Source organism: Micropterus salmoides, unplaced genomic scaffold (genome assembly GCF_014851395.1).
Source record: "Micropterus salmoides isolate LMB-PRFRI ecotype aquatic unplaced genomic scaffold, ASM1485139v1 Ms_hic_scaffold_7, whole genome shotgun sequence".
NCBI lineage: Eukaryota > Metazoa > Chordata > Actinopteri > Centrarchiformes > Centrarchidae > Micropterus > Micropterus salmoides.
The window spans coordinates 33201750-33213818 of record NW_024044459.1 but is presented as its reverse complement, the minus strand read 5'-3'; the positions used below and the strand labels follow the sequence as shown (position 1 = coordinate 33213818).

General features: G+C 40.2%; 1 protein-coding gene across 1 annotated transcript in view; it reads left to right on the top strand.

The window, feature by feature from the left end:
- The window catches only part of piwil2 (piwi-like RNA-mediated gene silencing 2), a 38899-nt gene extending 27127 nt beyond the window's left edge, over positions 1 to 11772 (top strand). The window contains exons 17-24 of the mRNA XM_038703948.1: positions 209 to 397; positions 3160 to 3261; positions 5304 to 5420; positions 6012 to 6100; positions 6278 to 6383; positions 7038 to 7291; positions 9883 to 9990; positions 10940 to 11772. Of these exons, the coding sequence (XP_038559876.1) occupies positions 209 to 397; positions 3160 to 3261; positions 5304 to 5420; positions 6012 to 6100; positions 6278 to 6383; positions 7038 to 7291; positions 9883 to 9990; positions 10940 to 11096 (1122 nt within the window). The 3' untranslated portion in view covers positions 11097 to 11772. The remainder of the gene's footprint in view (positions 1 to 208; positions 398 to 3159; positions 3262 to 5303; positions 5421 to 6011; positions 6101 to 6277; positions 6384 to 7037; positions 7292 to 9882; positions 9991 to 10939) is intronic.
- Positions 11773 to 12069: the final 297 nt, after the last annotated feature.

Sequence of the window (12069 nt, the reverse complement as noted above, 5' to 3'; positions counted from 1 at the left end):
ACCAAAACCTTCAGAGGGTGGTATTTTTCCATCTTTGATGTGCTGTGCTGATCATCTGTGTAGCTCAAATTCCCAAACTGTCTGCAGTGACGGTGGCCACACTTTCTACCTGCCCTCCTTAAGCATCAGTGTGTAATTTTGTCTCGGCCTCAGGAATGGCTGCTATATTTACTTTGTTTCTTAACCAATTGACCCATCTTACTCTTAGATCCCATTGACCACCTGGTCAATCTTCTACCCTCGCCGCTGTGCAGAGCAGGCTGAAGAGCTGGTTTCCACCTTTAACAAAGTGGCCGGGCCCATTGGGATGCGACTGCATCGACCCATTAGTGTGGAGCTGAGGGACGATCGCACTGAGACTTACGTCAAGAGTATCCACACTCAGATTTCCAGTGAGGTATGACATAAAACAAACAGATTAAATAGTAGGTTAACACTTTTAATGAGCATCCGTGTTTCTGCTATTTGATGTTGACTTCAGTACATGCCAACATATTTAAAGACAAGCTACTCTGAGCCACATTAAGGCATATTGACTAAATATTAAGGGTGTGAGGAGACACTTGGCTCACGAGACAAGACCCAGGATTCTTTAAAGAAATCTTCAACGCTAAATTATATGAAAATGTTGAGTATTAAACCATTAATTTAATGCATTTTGGTGAATTTGTCTGCACCAATTTATGGTGGAGAAATGTTTTAATTTATGGAAGGGAAATAAAATTCAGGTGGCAGGTTCAAAATATAACAGAATATAAGTGAGTGCAGCTCTCGGGCATTCTGAATTGTTTTCAGATATATTTCTCCTGTAGATCAACTTATCTCATTTAATATTAAGTAACCTCTTTTTAAATGTGCACGTGGAACCTTTTAACCTCAGTAATCTCATTTTAATTCCGTTACTAAACTCATAGTCTTTACTAGCTTCTGTGTTTCTGCAGGTTTTCTGCTCATTCAGAATCACAGAATCTGTGTACACTGACAGAAAAAACATGTATAATTACGAGAATGAGATTTTTAAGTCCAATGCCAATTTTAAAACAGACATGCCGATATATTGACCGATATTCTTTTTTCCCCCTTTATTTTAAATGTAAATGCTCCATATTTGTATAGCGCCTTTCTAGTCTTTTTGACCACTCAAAGCGCTTTTACACTACATCTGCATTCACCAGTCACGCACATTCATTCACTGAGCCTAAGTGCTCAAACAGAAACTAACATTCACACACATTCATACACCAGGGGCCATTCGGGGGTTCAGTATCTTGCCCAAGGACACGTCGACATGCAGCCTGGAGGAGCCGGGGATTGAACAGACCTTCCAATTAACGGGCAACCCGCTCTATCTCCTGAGCCACAGCCGCCCCTTTAAGAAACGCATAACATAAACAAAAACAATCCCTGACATTTATGCTGAGACTATACCAAGATACCATGGTACACCACATAATGCAGTTTAAAAATAAACCGTTACTGTGAGAAATGGTACTTTGAACAAAAGTGCAGCAAAATATATTAGTCAAATGTATAAAACTACAAATAACATTTTTCAAAAATCTAATGTTATAAATTATACAGTATTACTGCTAATGAACGTAAATTTCTACATCTAGTTTATCACCAGCACTCTGTTAATTCTATCCAGTGCTACAGAAACCATTTCCTAACCACCATCTGGCTCTAAAAATGCCGTCTATGATGTCACAGTGACGCAGAGGAAACTGCTGTTGAATTAATCTAATACTACTAGAACTTTGTTAGGCAGGAAGCCGTGTTGGATACTTATTCAGCTCATGTTTATTCACAAGTCTGCTCTGATTTAATCATTTCTGGCACACTGACTGTAACTAGAGACAAGAAACTCGCAGATATATTTAGAATACGTCAAACATTATAATTTAAATCGCTCGTGAATGTTGGCGCTCCTCCACTGATAAACATGGCGTTAGCTTTGTTGCTAGAACTGCCACACGGTTTCAGAAATAAATCTACTACAGTAACATTAAACACACTGCTGAACCTGAAAAACGCGAGGGTTAGCAAGTCTGGTCTCCGTGGAAGAGAAGTGACGAGGGCTATTTTTATTATTTAAGTCCATGTTATTGACAAAAGACCAACACACCGGGAACACGAAGTGTGAGAGCCACCAGGAGCTACTCACCATAGCTCCGGCAGACTTTGGTCAGCTGATGTTTTGTTCTCTGGCGTGCAGTATTTTGAACAGAGGAGCTGCTGAGCGCCTTCCGGTGGGAAAACTACGCAACACTTATGACATGAGGGAAGGATCAGAGTGCTTATTTTCTAATAGTCATATCGGCTGTTATAAACGCCGAAGCGGATATATCTGCAAGTAGCTGTATTAATATTATGTGTGAAATTTTAGTAGCAGCACTCTTCATGCACACATCTATTATGTGCACGCCATAGACTGCCTGGCACTGCACTTCCGAGGTCTGCCTTTTGCGTTATGTTCTCAATTAAGATTTAGATCAATTTTTGACATTTATAAATTGAAAAAAATATCCCACCTTTAATTGTTCAATCAAAATTTATTTATAGAGCACTTTATAATCCATGCGGACACAAAGTGCTCTACAGTAAAACATAAATGAATACATAAAAGACACTAAAAACAAATGTTGAGCATATTTACAGTATATAACTTGTCAGTGGGGAAAAAAAAAAAAAACAAGAATACCAAAAGAAAAATAATCATTCATTAATCGTAATCAAAGTAAAATGTTCAATTAGTTAATTTTAGGCCATCTAAAAAAGTTCTGTCTCTTTGTAGATCAGTAAAAGCAGGGGAAGTGGTTCAAGTCTGGTTGCCTTGGGAAACATGAGTGTTATTGTAAAGCCCTTTTTAAAAATGTTGCATGTTTTATCCCATTAGCTACCAACTGCAAAGACATTAACACTAGTAAATTATAACTTATAATTCCAGGCAGCTCCCTGGAAAACCATGCACAATATAACTAAATTCCCAGTATCTGTTTTGCATGATCCATCTTTCTTTATTACTTTTGAAAGCTGTGATGTTTAGCAAATAAGAAATTCAAGTTTGACCATAATGACACATTTTAGAGTATCTGGTACAGCTGAACTAAGCCTGCAATGCAATGAAAGTCCATTGTGAGTTTTCATGTCTGTTTACAGCCCAATATGCAGCTCGTAGTGTGCATCATGGTCGGCAACAGAGACGACCTCTACAGCGCCATCAAGAAGCTCTGCTGCATCAACAGTCCCATCCCGTCTCAGGTTTGTAATTGAGAGATGAAACGGTATGAAAATTTCACATCACGATTAAATAGACCAGAATGATCGCGGCTATCAGTATTATCACAGTATTGTTAAAATGTGTTAAATGTTCAAAAGGTACTGATACACGCACTGAAACCATTTCAGCTAGTTTTATATTGAAAACTACAAATAAAATTAGCATCAATTTGTCATGCAACAATAAAATAACAGCCAATAGCTAATGTAAACATATGAAAACTAAATCAAATGTGCGTTTGCATTAAACATTAAAAAGTATAAACTATGACCCCATGCACAATGTACATGAATACAAATGAGTTCTAACAAGACAGTGATGGTAACTTCAATGAGTCTTGCGGGAGTCTACAACATTTCTCCTGTTGAAACACTTTTACATCCAGTTTGACAACTGCCGGATTTTAAAGGCACAAAATATGTTTGTTGGGTTATAAAACTACGGTAACTTGTTATCATGTGCAGTGAGCGAATAGTCTGTAGACACAACACATTGAACACAGAACAGCATGCAGTGTTTGTACAAGAGAAGGTAACACTGACAGCTTCCGTTTACATCATGCACTTTTTGGAGGTATGAAGATGACTCATAAGATTTGAAGTAAACCAGTTAGGTCAATAACGATAAAACATTTCATATCTTTCAATATCAATAATCATCACGATAAGTATCAAATCATTATTCAAAACAATCATAAAATCTTTGTCAGCAAATATGCGTGAGTAAAATTAGAGGAGAACTCCTGGCAATTTTTAAGTTGATCTTGATCGTTATACCTTTTGGTGAGTACTGTCTATAGAAAAAAAACAAACCTGATTGGTGCCTGCATGGAGCTGCTACAGCTAATGCCCAGAGCTCCCACTCAGCTAAAACGGCAGTTATGGGGGCATATACATAGTGTCTTTGTGCCTCTTAACAGACACAAAATGCAATTAATATGTCTGTCCAACATGAACAGGGCCCTTACATGACAACATGATGCGTGTAGCAACTTAGCCATTGTTTAAATTCACCTAATTAGTGTTTTAGACGGCCCGTGGGAACTCAGTTGTTGCCGGGAAAAGGTAAATAGCAGTGTGCAGGTGGGAGGAGTGTAGTGTGTGAAGAGTGAAGAGCGGAGTTGCTCACAAGTGAAGAAGAAATGGTTCGCGTTTGTGCCGTTCCGAGTTGTGGTAACAGAATGCGAAAATACAAGAACTTACCTTTTTCTGGTCCTTTTTCCTCAACAAAATCAACATCTTAAAGGAGACCTATTATACTGCATTTCCAGTCCTTTATTATTGTTCTGTGACTCCTGTATGGCAGCTTTGCATGATTCAAAGTAAAAAAAAAATAAATATCTGTCTTATACTGGCCCTTCATGTAGGACTTCATTTCAGCCTCTGTCTGAAACAAGCTGTAGATGCTTCCTTCTCTTTAAGCCCCCCCTCTCAAAGCCCACTGTCTTCTGATTGGCCAAGACCTGAACCATGTTACCAGGCTGTCGTTGCTGAGCGGTACAGACAGACTGAGCGTTGCTGTGCAGAGCAAATGACCGTATATGGAATACCTGCGCCGTATGTCATCAAACTGAGGCGTTGGTAGAAAAAGCAATTCAAAACAGAGCGTTCAGAACAGGAGGAAATCTGAGGTTTTTGCACACAGGGATTTCTTTTAAATACTTTTACTTCATTATTTGAATTATTTGACCATGTTTAACATGAATATCATGAACATTGTAGATAAGTCAAAATATGGAAGCATAATAGGTCTCCTTTTAATAAAAAATAATAATAATTAAGTCCTATTTCATGTATGATTCAAGTGAATAAAATGAAACATTTATTGAATTTCCAGCTCTTTCCCATTTTAGATGTGTTTGTTTTAGCTGATTCAAGCTAACACTGCTGCTCGTCTTTCTGCCACTCAGTGAGCGTAACTGCGTTCTGTGACATCATGCGCATACCCTCTATTATCCAGCCCTAATCTGTTAATAAAATTGTTTGTTTCTTTTGAAACTATTTTACCACTTATTTGTTATCAGGCCATCAATGTCCGGACAATTTCCCAGCAGCAGAAGTTGAGGGGTGTTGCCCAAAAGATACTCCTGCAGATAAACAGCAAGTTAGGAGGAGAGCTGTGGACTGTCAGTGTTCCTTTGGTGAGTATCGGGTCTCACAAGAGCAAGAAGATGAGTGGCTTTTGACCAGTAAAGTGGTAGCCGCTGTTAAATATGCATAATGCTACTTGTGAAAACGATGCATCATATTGGCAGGAGAAAATTTGTACTACACTGTAGCAAGCAACTGCTTGAGGATGCCCCAGCACAAACGCTGACACGGAGAAATTGTTATACACTTTACATTCAGACATTCACTCAACATGATTCTTCAAAGTCCTCCCGACCCGACCCGCTCCTGCTGGTCCCTCTGATCCAGCTGACGAGGTTCAACTCAAACTAACAAAAGCTCCCAACACGGCCGTCTCTACTGTGTCTCTGTGTGTTGTGTAGGTTGGCAGTAGACATCTGAGGTCCAGCACACTACTGCATTTAGAGGGAGAGCATAATTAGTCAATGAACAGCAGCAGTTTGCTCTCCCTGGCTCTGCTCACCTGAGCCACCTCCCACTGCAGCTGAATGCAAACCAAGCCCACCTCCACACACACACACACTATCATTGGAACAGCATTAAAATAATAAAAATTACCGCTGTCAGTGGAGAAATAGTGAACCTCTGTCTCATTTGAATAGAAAAACTTGATGGTGGTTGGAGTGGATGTCCACCATGACACCAGCAAGTCGCATCGGTCAGTCATGGGCTTTGTTGCAAGTGTGAACAGGTAACCTCCCCACCCGCCACCCCATTTCTTACAGTCTATTGGAACATCCGTAAACTAAACATGTTCAATCTGCAGATTAGTGCTAAAACTTCTTGTGTTTAAGAGACTTCTTCTCTTGAAACATTGGTTAAAATTGTAATGTCTCAATAGAAATGCATTTGTCTTTTTCTTCTCCAGCTCAATGACCCGCTGGTACTCCAGAGTAACTTTCCAGACACCCACTGAGGAGCTGATCAATGGCTTCAGAGTTTGCTTACTGGCCGCACTGCAGAAATATTTTGAGGTAAATATTGCCAACATGCTTTACATACATGTCTTGACATTCAGCTCCCCTCCTCTCTGAACCACACAATCTTTTTTTCAGCCAAGAGTCACAGATCTGTACAATTATTCAGTCATAGCAACATTACATTTACTGTCTGTACGTCTGTGTATATTCTTTCTCTTTCTCCCTCTCTCTCACCCCAACCCGTCGAGGCAGATGGCCGCCCACCTTGAGCCGTGGTTCTGCTCAAGATTTCTGCCTCTTAAAAGGACCAATTTATGGTCGCCTAGTGCTGCTCTTGGTGGGAATTTTTGGGTTTCTGTAAATAGCATCACAGAGTACAGTCTGGACCTGCTCTTTTATGAAAAGTGCTATGAGGTAACTGTTGTTGTCGATGACCTGTCGTCTCTTTTCCTCTCAAGGTGTCTCAGTAGAATATCAAGTGCAAGGCCCTTTTTAAAAAAAACTTCTAACCAGAGTTACTGATCAATATAGACCTTCTGATATTGGTGCCCTATTTACAGTGGATTTTACAGAGGTGATCTCTGTGTGGATGTTCTTTGGATAATAAAAATGTGTAAACGCACTCAGAATGCATTGCAGTGGGAGCGAAACTACAATTTTTGGATAACGCACGCCTGACATAACACTCGTGTCTATTTATTTGTACAGGTGAACCACAACTTGCCAGACAAGATTGTGGTATATCGGGACGGCGTGTCAGATGGTCAGCTGAAGATGGTGGAGCAGTACGAGATCCCTCAGTTGATCAAATCCTTTGAGACTTTCCCCAACTATGAGCCCAAGCTGGTCTTCATTGTGGTCCAAAAGCGCATCAGCACCACCCTCTACTCCTCGGCGTCAAACAACTTTGGCACACCTCCACCTGGAACCATTCTGGATCACACGCTCACTCAGCGAGACTGGTCAGTTTTAGTCTAAGTGAATGAGTTGTTGTTAAAGCCTCTTTTAAGCTCTTAATTTTATTTCCAATTTGAAGCCTTACAGATGTCAAGATGTTACTCTGATGTTTTTGAAAATGATCACAGTAGTAGCAGCCTCCCTTAGTTAGGAAAAAAGAGGGTGCGAGTTAAGGTGCGTTCTCACCAAAAGCGAATCCAGCAATTTTGGGCGGCTTGATTACATACAAAGTCGATGGAAAGACGCAAATTCACTCTGCAGGCCGACAGGGAGCTGCCAAAGAATGGGGAAGTGTACAGAGAGCAGCGCTGCAACTTTCGGAGAAATAAACCCCCATAGTCTGTCTGGATTCTGCTCTGACAACTACGCCGTATACCTGCGTGAGGAGATCAGAGTTAACTGCTTTTATTAAATTAATTAGCTTTTTACTTTAGTTTTTGGGATTACAACTTGATTTATCTTCCCTCGCGTTTCTCGGCAGCTAGCTTCCGTGCACATCCGGTTCCACTGCTGTTGTTGGCGTCGGATGGCACCAGAGGTCTGCTGGACTACTACTTCATATTTATATAAAAACTGGACATTACTTGGAAAAAAGAAAGCGAGGAAGTTGAACTACCTGGTGAGTTCAGGAAATGTGTCTGTAACTTTATTCCCGCTATCGTTGTACTTTACTGTGAACAGGTTAGCATAGCATAGCTCTGATCAATCCAAACTCCATTCAGAAAACAAACATTTTAAAAGTTGTCGTCCTGCTGACTTGCTGACAGACCTGACAAAGCATGAATTCATATGTCTAACAAAACGGCATCATATTGTAGTTATTTTGGCATCAGTTTGATCCATTTATTGTATATAGTGTGTGTGTGTGTGTGCGTGTGTGTGTGAACACTCAAAATGTCCAGCGGTCAAACTTGCGCGAGTAAAGCGAGGCAAATATGAAATTCGCTTTCGGTGTGAACACAGCTTTACTCTACCTAGCATGTGCCTTTCATGTGTGGGCTTGTCCATTATTATATGAGGTACTTACTGAGTTGGTGTATTACCTGCAGCAGATGTTAGTCTGTGCATCCCACTCTAGAGAAGTATCAGCAAAATGTATTTTAGCCATCTAAAACAAGGCGACGTCATGGGTCGTAGGTCACGCTCGCCAATTGCAACCAACATGGCAACTTCCATGGAAGAAGACCTGCTGTTATGTAGATAGAAATGGTAATAAAAACATAGTTCATTATCTAAGGCCTTGTACACCACTGAAAACGTAGTTATTGATATGGCATTTCTGTCAATAGATCCTCCTAAATATTACACACTGGACCTTTAAAATCACACAGTTTAAATCACACAAATGAACAAATTCACCTGTGGAGTTCCTGTGGTCCCAACAAACTTCATAACTTACATTTTTTTGACTCAACAATGCTTAACCATATTGTGTGATGTTCTACCTCAGTACATCTTAAGAACAGAGATTACTAGAGATGCAGCGATAACAGATTTTGTTGGTACGATTATTGTCAGAGAAATAATCACGGTTTCATGATTATTATTCATTTAATTTCACAACACTAGTAATGACTTAAGGTGATTTTTAATATTTAATTACATTAACAATTATATTTCTATAATATGTAAGTATTATTAATATAAGAGGAATATTAACTTTTATCCCCCAGGGGAAATTGTTTTAAAGGAGGGGAATAAACTGAACTGGTACTGTTACAGTCATCAACACTCATCCATACATGTTTTTGTGAAAATGAGAGCGAGAAATTGAGTGCAGTGTTAACTGAAATGCAGTGAATTGGTAGCCTGTAGTCCTGAAAGTCTACAAGCTCCTGATGTTGTGTTAGTGTTTTACACCTGGCAACATTTTCTCACCACAGACAGGAGAAGGCAACAGGATGTAACGTTAAAGGTAAAGTGACTGAAGGTCTTGAGAGGACTACCCTGTAAGGCCCTTTTAAGAAAAGAAGCGATTTGCACTGCGTGGAAGCTGCTCAGCGCAAAAGTACTACTGCTTTGACCGCGGCATGCGCGCTAGCTCGCCGTGCGGGGCACGTTGCTTGACGCAGCAACAAACCACTCTTGTTGCGGTATGTCTGAACGTTTACACCTGCTTTGCTTGTTTACGTTACACTGAAAGCTCGACTCTCACCGATACGGCATCGATTGTAAGTGATACGGTTATATGTATAATTCCGTACCAACTTGCTACGTTATTTAATATAATGTATTAGGCCTACCTTTACGCGTAAGCTGGGTGGTGATCCCGCAGGTGCTGCATCAAGTTTAATGTAGTTATTCGCTCCTTTAGCAGGATCCTTTTAACGGCAAGTTTTTGAATAGGTGATCCGTCATCTTCAATAACACGCTGGTCAGACTTGGTGAACCCGGAACACATTGCACTCTGGAGAACCTTATGAACGGCCAATACTTGTTGCGATTCGGACCTTGAGACGGGGCAGAAAGCGGTTGATTTATGGTTGTATCAGCGGCCGCAATCCATTCTTTGTGAAACTTCAATGTGTCGGCAGAAGGCTTTTTAAAGTTTCTGTCAGTTTATTTTATTATTTTTCTTGCCTGTTTTCTCATTCAGGGTGGATTTCTATCTGATGGCACATCACATACGCCAGGGCTGTGGACTTCCTACACACTACATCTGCTTGTACAACACGGCAAACCTCACACCAGACCATTTGCAAAGGTATTGATAACCCCTTTTTTATTTCTTTTACATTAATCAGCATTCTGTTTATATGCTGTCGTAATGGGAGAGCAACCTTTTTTAGCCAGCTGGCAAAAATATTCTCTAGGCCAGTCGTCATTGACGTTTATTAAAGAAAAGCATTATTAGTGGCAACTGTAACACAAAGACGATATTAAAGCTAGGGTAGGCAACGTTGGAGAACTAGTGAGACATTTTGAAAGTATCCAATAATAAAATCCCACCTCCTCCCTTCAGGCGTCCCTCTAAAGTAGGGCCCTATGATTTCTGGACAATATCACGCAATACATTGCCCCTCCCCCGCACTTAGCCAAATTAACAGGGAAAAAAACTGCTGCTCTGTTTAGATGTCATATACAGGTACACTGCCTCTGTCCTTAGCTTTGTGTTGTTGTTTCTGAAAACAGAAAACACAGAATCTGGACAAAAATAAACTGATTTCAAAGGGTCTTACCAAAGCCCCACCCACCAAACACATTTCCATGCGCAATCTGTGTACGGGCAGAGGTTGCTGAAATGATGATAAAATGATTGACAGAAAAAGTACTGTAAATGTTCTGTCTCATCTGTCAGTATACATAATGAAAAGGAGGGGAGAGAGAAGACATCCCTGTGGTTAGCCTGCAGACGTAGAGGGTCTGAGAAATGATTGTTCACAAAGACCCTCTGCCTTCGAGCAAGTTTAATTTGCCTCACCAGCTTGTCTTGTGGATTTTAAAGTCAGGTTGCAGCTTCTGAATGAAAAGATTGGGTTGCACTGTATTAAACACAGAGGAAAATGTCTTTTCTGCTCATTCGATCGTGATTTGCAAAGAAATCTAAGTATACATTTCTGAGCTCGACCTTGCTGTTTGGTCACGTGTTGCTATTGTGGTATGTTTTCAGTTCAGATCCAATATTTAACAATGTTGCTTTGGTTCCTCACCAGGCTAACTTTCAAGATGTGCCATTTGTACTGGAACTGGCCGGGCACTATTCGTGTTCCAGCACCATGCAAGTATGCCCACAAACTGGCTTTCCTGTCGGGCCAGTACCTGCACTTAGAGCCGGCCGTCCAACTATGGGACAAGCTCTTCTTCCTTTGAGCTGCGCCAGTTACTACCACGAGCAACTGTGCAAAAAGACAAAACTCATTTGAAATGCTGACAGCTTCCCACTTCAGACTTTAAAGTATACTGGAATACTGAAAAACACTGTCGACTTCCACCTAGGATTCCCATATAGAGAAAAGTTCAGTTTAAAATGAATGTTTGCAAAGTTCTTCTCTTTAGACCTTGTGTCTGTGGCATAATTATCGGTCAAGTGTTGGTTTAAAGTTCAGACACTGTCTTGACATTTATTTCAGAACTAATAATATGCACTATACATTTCTGCTTAGGTTGGGTTTGGTTTGTTTGTTGTTCAAAGATGCAAAGTTAGACCACAGTGAAAGAGATTGAGAGAGGAGATTTCCATACACAAGTATCTCATCAATCCTGCCCAGCTTTGTTGTGCTGTACTGAGTTTCAGTATGTTCGGCGCACTCATCATCTGTGTGGGCCCACTTTTTCTGTTTGAAGCCGTTTTTTGTTGACACCAGTCCAAATGCCTTATTTTACAGCAGTTTAATTGAATTTAGCCATCATTCATTGTATTATGTACACCACTTCCTACTTGTGACTTCAGAAATATGTCTTCTGCGACAAAGGCCTATTTGAGGCCAGAGTGATGTAAACTGAACTACAGCAAAGTGAAGATTTCTAATAAAGGAAGGTGATGCAGCTTGTTGTCGTCTGTTGGAATTAATAGCATGGACCAATGTTTCCATTTATAAACAGCCTGTAATCTCATAAGGCATACAACACTCAACCTTTCATACATGTTTATGATGTGGACAAAACACCCATTTGTGACATCTCATTTCAAAACCATGAATTATTTTGGAAAACATTCCTGGCCTCTAAATATTTTACTTGAAATAAATGAAATGGTTATTACAAAAGGCTATTATACATGGAGGTCTTTATAACATTAACACAAAAAAAAAAATTTAACCAAGGGGCATATAGACCACTTTTT